A 13049-nucleotide genomic window follows, 5' to 3' on the forward strand; every position below is an offset into this window, starting at 1 on the left:
CACTGCATCACGGGGCGTGCTTGGAACATCGATCGGGTTAAGAGGGTTGGCAATTAAACCGATTGCGCGAAGCCCCCACCCCAGTTATGGGAGAGGTGCGCTGGAGTTGAGTTCTCAGTTATGAGAAGGGAGAGACGCTTGAACAGTTCTGAGAAGGGAGAGGTGCTTGAAAGGACTGGCAGAGGAAAGAGAGGACACGCTTGAAGAGGATCACTCGCACTGTATGAACTTGATTACGAGAGATACGCGGGCGCAGCCAGGGCGGTTATAACTTGCGCGGTTCAGCCAAAGCGAGTGAACGCGGCTGAATAACCGCCAGCCGCGCTAAGTCCACCCTCTACTGTTCGCCCCGAGATTACCCGTTTTGTTCGAGCGACATGATACGAGTTCCTGCCTTCGCCTACCTCCATCTTCGCGGACGTGCCGGGGACCATGGAGAGCGGACGGGGCCGTTCCTGGATGACCAAGCCGGCGCGTTTGGCCTGAACATCATCCTGCCATCTGCAATCCCCATGTGAGTGTGTCAGTCAGGCCTGTTGTCCTGGGGTATTAAGCATAAGACTGTCTAAGCTGCTCTGTGTCTCTTCATCCTGTGCTGTATATATACGTGCCATAATAATTAAATCTATTTGTTCTTCCTTTTCTTCTGAATTCGATTGTTCCCTTGATTTCTCCATTGACTAAGCGTGGCACGAATAAGATCGCTCCAATCGGGTTCCACTATCTATAATGGTGCGGATCACGTGTACGCAAACCGCTCGGCGTATCACCATCACACGTGGTTCGTGCGCGGCTTATTTCCTCGCTTCCAGGGCAGAGCTAGTGCTTAGGTACGAGCGAATTTGGTCCCGAAACACTATTTGGCGCTGTCCTGAAGGGACGTAATAGGTCTCGGGTCACGCCAGGTCAGTAAAGACAAGGGGATTAATCCCCCCTTGATAAGGGGAGAAGGCTGGCGGCAGATCCGCAACAATATTTTGCGCTATCTCAGCATCTAGTCAACCTAGAAACTTAATACAATTAAATATGCTAATCCTATGTTTTCTGGGTCAGTGAATCCAATAAAGGCCTCAAAATAGTGCTCAGGATTATAGAAAAGCAACAAACAAAGGTAATTGGAAACCATTGTCTTTATATTTGTGATATAACTGTATTACATAATACGTACATGATATTGCAAGTCCTTTGAAGTTTTAGGTTTGGGTGTATAAAGCAAGAAAGCAGCCTTGTTAGTATCAGATTGAACTATAATTCCTATACACAGGATCTACTGGGTCTATACCGTTCAGGCATATGCTTTTACAGATCTTCATCACTGTCCTGAGTGTCATTTTCGGCATTACAGTCCGCGTCATTTTCGCACTCACTTCCACACAAACAAAGGTCTGTGCAAGCCAAGTTGTGTCTCCTGCATGAACACCTCTGCGTTGTGCAATGGGCTTTACACTGACATCTGACCAACTCTACAATGCCCTGTGGTGCAGGTGGAACCTTCGTGGTGGTAGGTAGTATCTCACCATGGTCATTCTGATAATAGTCATGTTTGAGTGGGTCGAACACACGCAAATGCCAACATTAATTTTTGGATTCCTCATGCTCTGAATATTCCAAAAATGTATAGTTTTGCTAATCTCCAAAAATTTTGAACGAAAAAACATAGTGAACCTGACTATGACAGCAGTACTCCTTACAAGGACGAATCAATCCTTGATATAGTTGAAGCAACTGTTGAGAGGAGAAGAATCTTCGACATCTGAACAGGACTCCCAGTTTATTCGAGGCAGATTTAGCTATTTGTGTAATGTGTGGATTCCAGGATAGATTTGAAGTTAGGGTAATACCTAGTAGGTTTATTGTATCACATGGTGTAATTGTGGAGCTTTCAAAGGAGATTGGAGAGATGAGAGGAGTTTTGGAGAGAGATATGGGAAGAAATTGAGTTTTAGAAGCATTAAACTTAACCTGGTTACATTTTCCCCACTGGGAAATCTTGTCCAAATCCGAATTTAAAGAGGTTGTTGTGATAAAACGAGATACTACCATCTACACTACCATCTTCTACCATCTTCACTACTACCATCTTCACTCTCCTCTTCCTTACTCTCAGGCTATGGTCCCTGGTCCTATCACTTTCTGTGCTACTCAATAGCCCATTTTGCAATGATGTTGTCTCCCACTGATTATCTTTAACATATTGACCCTCGCTACTGCCTCAACCACTGCCTGCCCTCGCTACCCCTTCACCACCGCGTATCCTTGCTATCCCTTAACCAGCGCCTTTCCTCGCTACCCCATTCACCACTGTTTGCCCTCACCACCCCATCACCACTGCCTGTCATCGCTACCACATTCACCACTGCATGCCCTCACTACCCCTTCGCCACTGCTTGCCCTCACTCCCACTTCACCACTGCCTGGCCTTACTACCCCATCACCACTGCTTACCCTCAACCCCTTCACCACTGCCTGGCCTTACTACCCCATCACCACTGCCTGGCCTCACTACCCTTTCACCACTGCCTGTCCTCGCTACCCCATCACCACTGCTTACCCTCAACCTCTTCACCACTGCCTGGCCTTACTACCCCATAACCACTGCCTGGCCTCACTACCCCTTCACCACTGCCTGTCCTCGCTACCCCATTCACCACTACTTGCCCTCACTACCCCTTCACAACTGCTTGCCCTCACTACCCCATCACCACTGCCGGTCCTCACTACCCCCATTCACCACTGCCTGTACTCGCTACCCCACTCACCACTGCCTGTACTCGCTATCCACTCACCACTGCCTGTACTCGCTATCCACTCAACACTGCCTGTACTCGCTATCCACTCAACACTGCCTGTACTCACTACCCACTCGCCACTGCCTGTCCTCACCACCCCATTCACCACTGCCTGCCCTCGCTACCCCATCACCACTGCCCGCCCTCACTACCCCATCACCACTGCCTGCCCTCGCTACCCCATTCACCACTGCCTGTCCTCGCTACCCCATTCACCACTGCCTGCCCTCCTACCCCATCACCACTGCCTGTCCTCGCTACCCCATCACCACTGCCTTTCCTCGCTACCCCATTCACCACTGCCTGCCCTCGCTACCCCCATTCACCACTGCCCGCCCTCGCTACCCCATCACCACTGCCTGCCCTCGCTTCTCCATTCACCACTGCCTGCCCTCGCTACACCATCACCACTGCCTGTCCTCGCCACCCCATCACCACTGCCTGCCCTCGCTACCCCATCACCACTGCCTGCCCTCGCTACCCCATTCACCACTGCCTGTCCTCGCTACCCCATTCACCACTGCCTGTACTCGCTACCCCATTCACCACTGCCTGCCCTCGCTACACCATCACCACTGCCTGTCCTCGCCACCCCATCACCACTGCCTGCCCTCGCTACCCCATCACCACTGCCTGCCCTCGCTACCCCATTCACCACTGCCTGTCCTCGCTACCCCATTCACCACTGCCTGTACTCGCTACCCCTCATAAGGTATTCAAAAGTTGAACAACCGGAGAAGGGGCGCCGAAGACGATACAAATATATAGGCCATGGGCCATGTAGGGTACATCTGCACCTCCCCCCCCCCCCCCCCACATCCCCCCCCACAACCCTCCGACCCCGTGTTTTTTCTGGACCATTGGGGTCACCTGAAGTGGAAATCAACTGGTAACAGTTAATAAACTGGGACTCATTGTCCATTTGGGACCCATATTTGATGGTACCCCCAAAACACCGATTTTGTCTTTGATGTCGTGCCATATTCAACGCTCTTATTTATTTCAGTGTGTGTGATGGTTAATATTGCTCCATAGCACAAGTTTATATATCAAACGAAAGCTGATCATCTACTTATCATAATAAAATATCTATATGACAGATTTAAGGGTAACTTGGTTGGCATAACTGGGGTTGAATAGCGGTACCCCATTTTTTCCTAACGTAATGTGGAATCGACTAAAATATTTGAGCCTAAATGTAAAATACGGGTTCAAAATACCTGATATGCATAAATAGATATTTTTCTATCATTGTACATTATCTCAGCTTTCATTTGATACCATAAACGATCCCAAAGCACCCAAACCCGTTTTGATACATCATGTCGAAGATACCACCGGTTCGTGGAAAAATGGTCGTCTGGTCCCGGTATTCAGGTTCTTTTCTCAACCATCGAAGAAGCGCTATTTAAACGTACACATTTCATTCTTAATCACATTCCCCTGTTCACCATGCCCCCCAAGACATAAGGAAGTCCAAGCAGCTTAATTATAAGGAAGGTTTCATTTTCATCTGCACAGTTTTAGGTTTCCCATTTGAACCCACCGAACCCACAGTTTTAGGTTTCCCATTTGAACCCACCGAACCCACAGTTTTAGGTTACCCATTTAAACCCACCGAACCCACAGTTTTAGGTTTCCCATTTGAACCCACCGAACCCACAGTTTTAGGTTTCCCATTTGAACCCACCGAACCCACAGTTTTAGGTTTCCCATTTAAACCCACCGAACCCACAGTTTTAGGTTTCCCATTTAAACCCACCGAACCCACAGTTTTAGGTTACCCATTTAAACCCACCGAACCCACAGTTTTAGGTTTCCCATTTGAACCCACCGAACAGTATTGTCATATTCATAAATGTGGAAAACTTCCAAATTTTAATGTAGGTTTGAAAATTTCACTGGAAACTATTTTATTTGCCCTATAAAACACACATTTATTCCCCTAATTATACAAAGAGCCCCAAATATCCTAACAATATTAATACTCAGTTTATATCCACCAGTTAAACACGTCATATCCTGTAAAGTAATAGTTGTAATAACTGTATTTAATATTCAACTAACACAAACAATCGAATAGGATTCTTGTCATCATCATGGTGATATAAACTTTCATTAATACTGTGAAGAACATAATTTGACACATGTCAAGTTTATATGAAATAAGCCAAGTCGGGCTGTGCCTTGTTGCATGAATGTCCCTACACATTCGACCAGAGACATTACTCATCATAATCACTGTCACTGTCATCAATACACATCGGATTTTTATGTGAAAAATAAATAAATATTTTTTCACATAAAACGGCTTTTTTGTGCGCAAAAAAATTATTTTTCTATTTTCGGAGAAAAAAAAAAATTTCGCCCTTTTTCGGGAAAAATAAAATAAAATGCCCTTTTTGGTCGAAAATGTCTGGCAACGCTAAAAAAAATTTGGGGAATTTTTCGAAATTTTTAACTGCGATCGAAATTTTTAACTGCGATCGATCTCAAAAACAAAACGTTGCGTCCACTTGCGTGCGTTGCGTCCCCAGCGTGTACAGCAGTGAGGCGGTGTACTACAGTGAGAGAGTGTACACAAAGTGTGAACAAGTCTATCAAGATGAGTGCTGCTCTTCGTGACAAGTGGCTGAAGGAATTCAACGCTGGCGGCGATGGGGCCACCTTCAAGTACGTGTCGAGTGACACGGCTTTCTGTCGAGCTTGTGAAAAGACTTTCCGGGCGAAGCAGAAGTCTGAGCTGGCCCAACATGTCCGAGGAGACCGCCACAAGAGCAACTTGGCCTTGAAGAAGAAGAGGACGGTCATGCAAGCCACCATCGAGGACTTTGGTGGCGGAAAGAGGCACAAGTGTGACGCCGTGGCTCAGGAGCTGTGCCAGGCCATGCTGGCTGCTGGCATCCCATGGTCGAAATTGGAAAACCCTGCCCTCCGGTCGTTCCTGGAGAAGCACATCACTCTCCAGATCCCCGATGAAAGCTGGATTCGAAAGCACTACCTCGACAAGTGCTACGACGAGGCCTTGCCGGGGATCCGTGCCGACCTCGGACAGCAGCCCATCTGGCTGTCCGTCGATGAGACGACCGATTCAGCAGGTCGATATGTGGCCAACATCATCGCGGGACGCTTGTCCAAGGAGGGGTACTTTCGTCCCCACCTCGTCCAGTGCATGTTTCTGGAGGAGACCAACTCCGGGGAGATCGTGCGCGCAGTCAATGACACGCTGCGCTATCTTTGGCCTGATTTCAAGCCGGAGTGCCTCAAGGTCCTCGTCAGCGACGCCGCGGCCTATATGATTAAGGCCAGCCATGCCCTGAAGGAACTCTTCCCGGACTTGCTGCATGTGACTTGCGTTGCCCACGCGCTCCACCGTGTCTGCGAGACAGTCCGAGAAATGTTCAAGGACGTCAACGACCTGATTGCCACGACGAAGAAGGTGTTCGTCAAAGCCCCGTCGTGTGTTGTCCTTTGGAAGGAGCAGCAGCCCAATCTTTCTCTCCCCCCGGAGCCCATTCTGACTCGGTGGGGGACGTGGATCGACGCCGCGGTGTTTTACGCCGAGCACTTCGAGGCCGTCAAGGACATTGTGGACCAGCTGAACGATGACGACGCGATGGCAATTCGGAGTGCCAAGGACCTGTTCGGAAAGGCGGACATCAAGCTCAGTTTGGTCTTCTTAAATGCCCACGTATCGTTCATCCCGAAGATCCTTAAGCAGCTGGAGGAGGCCGGCATGGAGCTGGTCAAGGCCTTCCAGCTCCTTGATCAGGCCAAGGAAGAGCTCGAAAAGATCTGAGGCTGCCGTAAGGAGATCCTGCTCACCAAGTTCAAGGCGGTGCTGCAGCGCAATCCCGACATTGGTGTGCTGAGGACAGTGGCTTTGATCCTGGATGGAGATCAGCACAGATCTGAGGTTGGTGTGCCGGCTGGAGTCAAGCTTGCCGACATCCCCCTCTTGAGGTACTGCCTCATCATCAGCGTCGACGTGGAAAGGTCCTTCTCCGTCTACAGAAACGTCCTCACCGACCGCCGACACCGCCTCACCAAGGAGAACATTACCAAGATAATGATTTCAAACACCTACTTTAACCGTTCCTAAAAGGGTTCCTAAAAGGCAATCTTGTCAATTTCTTCTAGTCCTCTACTTATCAGTCATCAACATCGCTCTCCAGCACATGCTCCATGTCATCAAATGTATTGTCAGCTGAGTCATCGTCACTGTCAGTATCATCAGGTGCGACTTCAGCTGTGTCAGCCAGGTCTCGTGGGAGTAGATCTCCTTGATACCAGACAGGAACCAGGTTGTCATTCTCCTCTTCCCTGGCTTGGCTTGGCTTGGGAATCCTTGGTTGAGGAACATGCGCTCTCTTCCAAATTCCTACTTGATGATTGACCCTCCGAATGTGCTGTGTGAGGCTCCTCTAACATGGTGGAACATTGGCCATGTCAACATTGCCTCAAGGAAGAAGACGTTTCTCTTTGGCACATAACTCATTTATGCGGATGAGTCTCAGATCGTCAACACTTGACACCTTTGATGCTCTACCATACACGGCACATGTGAAGCTGTTCAGTTCATCATTCAGCTCTCCTGGTATATGCCACGTATCTCCAAGCTTCTTGAGTTCAGGGATGTTCAGGGTGCCACGTATCTCCAAGCTTCTTGAGTTCAGGGATGTTCAGGGTGCCACGTATCTCCAAGCTTCTTGAGTTCAGGGATGTTCAGGGTGCCACGTATCTCCAAGCTTCTTGAGTTCAGGGATGTTCAGGGTGCCACGTATCTCCAAGCTTCTTGAGTTCAGGGATGTTCAGGGTGCCACGTATCTCCAAGCTTCTTGAGTTCAGGGATGTTCAGGGTGCCACGTATCTCCAAGCTTCTTGAGTTCAGGGATGTTCAGGGTGCCACGTATCTCCAAGCTTCTTGAGTTCAGGGATGTTCAGGGTGCCACGTATCTCCAAGCTTCTTGAGTTCAGGGATGTTCAGGGTGCCACGTATCTCCAAGCTTCTTGAGTTCAGGGATGTATTTCAGGTGGCGCAGCAGAGTTTCGACAGCCTTGATTTTGCCAATCCCTCGGAAAGCACTTGTGCTGTCACAGCCACTGTACGCATGGAGAGCCATAAGAGCTGTACACTTCTCTTGGCCGAAGTCTGCTGCCATCTTTCTGACGTCGATCAGCCTCTGCTTGTTTCCTGTGCCAGTGTCGAACAGCATCGTCATGTCTTCCATGGATGCAGCGCAGTGCAGTAAGATGAAGAAGACATCCGAATCTTGGCTCTTCACTCATACGAACTCGTAGTTTCTGCTTCTAGCGTACTTGACATATAGTATTATGCGTGAGTCTGTTTCTTCCTGTGACGATTCCAGCAGAGGCAACTCTTGGGCATCTGTTTTCTTGTCATCAGCAGATGTGCCTTCCCTTCACATATAAAGATTACAATTCTTCCGTGCAGCCCTGAGGCTTACTGGTCGCTGCTCCAGAGTCTGAGCAGAAATCCGATGAACTGGATTTTGTTTTCACTTACATTAAAATTTGGAAGTTTTCCACATTTATGAATATGACAATACTGTTCGGTGGGTTGAAATGGGTAACCTAAAACTGTGCAGATGAAAATAAAACCTTTGTTATAATTAAGCTGCTTGGACTTCCTTATGTCTTGGGGGGCATGGTGAACAGGGGAATGTGATTAAGAATGAAATGTGTACGTTTAAATAGCGCTTCTTCGATGGTTGAGAAAAGATCCTGAATCCTGATCCTACCGGGACCAGACGACCATTTTTCCACGAACCGGTGGTATCTTCGACATGATGTATCAAAACGGGTTTGGGTGCTATGGGATCGTTTATGGTATCAAGTGAAAGCTGAGATAATGTACAATGATAGAAAAATATCTATTTATGCATATCAGGTATTTTGAACCCGTATTTTACATATAAGCTGAAATATTTCAGTCGATTTCGCTCGGAAAAAATGGGGTACCGCTATTCAACCCCAGTTATGCCAACCAAGTTACCCTTAAATCTGTCATATAGATATTTTATTATGATAAGTAGATGATCAGCTTTCGTTTGATATATAAACTTGTGCTATGGAGCAATATTAACCATCACAGACACTGAAATGAATAAGAGCGTTGAATATGGCGCAACATCAAAGACAAAATCGGTGTTTTGGGGGTACCATCAAATATGGGTCCCAAATGGACAGTGAGTCCCAGTTTATTAACTGTCACCAGCTGATTTCCACTTCAGGTGACCCCAATGGTCCAGAAAAACATGGGGTCGGAGGGTTGTAGGGGGGGGGGGGGGGGTGCAGATTGACCCTACCTGGACCGTGGCCCAATATCCCGGAGGACAAAAAGTAACATCTCGAGCCGGCCCTGCTGACATGGACGGGATTCACGCCATTAAATAACGTGAAGGAGACTTCTGTGAAAAACTTTTCCTCTAAAGTTTACCACAAGAGAATGGGAATGATCGAGGCTGTTGAAGAAGTAGAAAACATCAACTAGATTTATTACTAACTATATTATTTCACAATATAACAAATGGTGAAAATGGAACAGGAATTTAGACGCTTTTGTGACGATGGATCTCTTTTGCAGACATGGCGATACTTCGAGCATCTCTTGCAGTTTTAGGCAAAGGGTTTCTTGGTTGCGCATTCAACATTGTTTACCTGTTTACAGGTGAACTTTTTCCAACTGTTATGAGGTATGAATATCATACAATTGGCTGAAATAAAATGATGGAAACTCGACTTACACAATATATAATTTCAATTAGCAACAGATATGCAGAACACCCTCAGAATATGTAAAATATTGAGACATGATGAATGGGGAATAAATGTCCTTAACATTTGAATGTCCTTAACTTAAGCTTAACATCTATAAGGTAATTCCATGAGAAATTTCGAGCTGTTTTGCATTTATATTGTGGATGATAATAATATGATAACTATCAATATCCGTGGAAAAATCCACGTTTAACAAGCGTTACGCCTCGGTCCCCCGTCGGTGAAGTGATGCGAGTTGACAAAGTGGAAGACGCAAGGCGGCCATCTTGGATTTTGACGTGGCGACCCAATTTTCAATGGCGTTCTTCCTTATGCCGAGATACACCCACACACCAGATTAGAAGTTGGTACTTCGCTTATTTTTCAAGATATTCATCTCACAAGGTTCAGACATACATGGCGGCGGCCATCTTGGATTTTGACGTGGCGACCCAATTTTCAATAGCTTTCTTCCTTATGCCGAGATACACCGACACACCAAATTCGAAGTTGATACTTCGCTTATTTTTCAAGATATTCATCTCACAAGGTTCAGACATACATGGCGGCGGCCATCTTGGATTTTGACGTGGCGACCCAATTTTCAACAGTGTTCTTCCTTGTGCCGAGATACACCCACACACAAGATTAGAAGTTGGTACTTCGCTTATTTTTCAAGATATTCATCTCACAAGGTTCAGACATATATATGGTGGCGGCCATCTTGGAATTTGACGTGGCGACCCTATTTTCAATAGCGTTCTTCCTTTTGCCGAGATACACCCACACACCAAATTAGAAGTTGGTACTTTGCTTATTTTTCAAGATATTCAGCTCACAAGGTTCAGACATACATGGCATCAGACATACATGGCGGCGGCCATCTTGGATTTTGACGTGGGTTGCACCCACACACCCAATTCGAATGCGGTCCTTCGCTTACGCACACATGCACGCACGCCCGCACGCATGCACACACACACGGACGGACGGACAGACGGACGGACGGACGGACGTACACACGGACGGAGGGGAAAACCATAGTCCCCCTTTCGCTCCGCGGTGCGACGGGGGACAATAACCTATAGGATAAAGAGAAAAAGTCTACCTACAAAGCATCTGCAAAACCAAAGGCACACATTCGTTGGAAGCATTTAACATACAATTTTGAACAATAATTAATCTTTTCGAACACCGCTCTTTTCCTATTCCATCTCCAGGCGCTGCATGACGTAATCGCCGGGCACTGAAGGGGGCCCGGTGATGACGTACGCTGAAACCAAGTACTCAGATTTCACTCCGTTTGTTTGTTTGTTTTCTTGTTTGTTTGTCTGGGCGATATCTCAGCCATCCCTTGAGCTAGGTAGCTGAAATTTCGGCACAATAGTCAGCAAGACTTTGGCAAAAATGGTATTTTTTGTTTTTTGGTTAATCAATTAATTGATGTTACTTAATTATTATCGATTTATTAAGTCCTTATTTATTTCCTTTCTCATCTGGGCAATATCTCAGGCACCTTTTGAGTTAGGAACCTGATATTTGGACACGACAATGACCAAGTGATTTGGCTGTAAAGGGTATTTTTTATTTATTGATTAATTAATTAATCGATTCATTATTTAATTATTCGATTAGTTAATTTTCAAAAAGTTCCTGATTCGGATGAAACGGTGGTGGTTTAGGTATGCTATTAGCCAATTGATTAAGAAATTAATTATTTATTTATTTTAATTACGCATTTAATGAATTCATCAATCAATTTATTGTACACTTCTCCCACCCAATTCCATCTCAATGTTCTACACGGTGGCACGGCGGGCGCCGAAGGCACCCCAGCAATGTCACGCGCTGTAGGATATGTTATTTATGTATTCGGCATGGGGGCAGTGTACTTAGAATGTAGCTATACTTGTCAATGTTCTTTTTTGAATGAATAATTAATCTTATCAATATTCTCTCTTTGGATCTCTTTTTCCATGTTAGAGTTAGTAAAACCGTTGCATGACTGCTGCCTTGCAGACAGACCAGCGTTGGTGCAGGATCGACCATGGCGCGTGTCGGAGCCATGCTCGCACCCTTGGTCATTCATTCCGGAGAGATTTACCCCGTGCTTCCACAGATCATATATGCTGTTGTGTGTTTGTGTGCTGGACTTGTGGCACTGATGTTACCTGAGACACGGAACACAAATCTACCTGACACTGTGGACGATCTGCTGCAGCAACAAAAGCGGTAGTCTTTGTTTTCATAATTTCAATGAACATTCAATCATTGATTAAATAATTCATGCACATGTCGTGCCTGGATGTTAGTTTGCATAATTTTTGGGAGTGCATCTCTACTGCTGATGCAGTGCCCCTTGTAAATTAGGACAGGGATTTCTAATTTGGTCAGGGTACTGGCACGGAATGGCTTATTCTGTCCATTGTCTTATTCTTATTCTGTGCTGTCTTTCACTCGTGGTCCCCATATGCTGTCTTTCCCTCATGGTCCCCATGTGCTGTCTTTCCCTCGCGGTCCCCATGTGCTGTCTTTCCCTCGTGGTCCCCATGTGCTGTCTTTCCCTCGCGGTCCCCCTGTGCTGTCTTTCCCTCGTTGTCCCCCTGTGCTGTCTTTCCCTCGCGGTCCCCATGTGCTGTCTTTCCCTCGCGGTCCCCATGTGCTGTCTTTCCCTCGTGGTCCCCATGTGCTGTCTTTCCCTCGCGGTCCCCCTGTGCTGGCTTTCCCTCGTTGTCCCCCTGTGCTGTCTTTCCCTCGCGGTCCCAATGTGCTGTTTTTCCCTCGCGGTCCCCCTGTGCTGTCTTTCCGTCGTGGTCCCCATGTGCTGTCTTACCCTCGCGGTCCCCATGTGCTGTCTTTCCCTCGTTGTCCCCCTGTGCTGTCTTTCCCTCGCGGTCCCCATGTGCTGTCTTTCCCTCGTTGTCCCCCTGTGCTGTCTTTCCCTCGCGGTCCCAATGTGCTGGTTTTCCCTCGCGGTCCCCCTGTGCTGTCTTTCCCTCGCGGTCCCCCTGTGCTGTCTTTCCCTCGGGTTCCCCATGTGCTGTCTTTCCCTCGCGGTCCCCATGTGCTGTCTTTCTCTCGCGGTCCCCATGTGCTGTCTTTCCCTCGCGGTCCCCCTGTGCTGTCTTTCCCTCGTTGTCCCCCTGTGCTGTCTTTCCCTCGCGATCCCAATGTGCTGTTTTTCCCTCGCGGTCCCCCTGTGCTGTCTTTCCCTCGCGGTCCCCCTGTGCTGTCTTTCCCCCACGGTCCCCCTGTGCTGTCTTTCCCTCGCGGTCCCCCTGTGCTGTCTTTCCCCCACGGTCCCCCTGTGCTGTCTTTCCCTCACGGTCCCCCTGTGCTGTCTTTCCCTCGCGGTCCCCATGTGCTGTCTTGCCCTCGTGGTCCCCCTGTGCTGTCTTTCCCTCGCGGTCCCCCTGTGCTGTCTTTCCCTCGCGGTCCCCATGTGCTGTCTTGCCCTCGTGGTCCCCCTGTGCTGTCTTT

At 47.7% G+C, this 13049-nt stretch overlaps 1 protein-coding gene across 1 annotated transcript in view; it reads left to right on the forward strand.

Annotated features, from left to right (window-relative positions):
* The window catches only part of LOC137426468 (solute carrier family 22 member 6), a 61755-nt gene that overhangs the window by 46151 nt on the left and 2555 nt on the right, over positions 1 to 13049 (forward strand). The window contains exons 8-9 of the mRNA XM_068115021.2: positions 9397 to 9505; positions 11589 to 11801. Coding sequence (XP_067971122.2) covers positions 9397 to 9505; positions 11589 to 11801 — 322 coding nt within the window. The remainder of the gene's footprint in view (positions 1 to 9396; positions 9506 to 11588; positions 11802 to 13049) is intronic.

Source organism: Myxine glutinosa, chromosome 5 (genome assembly GCF_964187855.1).
Source record: "Myxine glutinosa chromosome 5, kmMyxGlut1.1, whole genome shotgun sequence".
NCBI lineage: Eukaryota > Metazoa > Chordata > Myxini > Myxiniformes > Myxinidae > Myxine > Myxine glutinosa.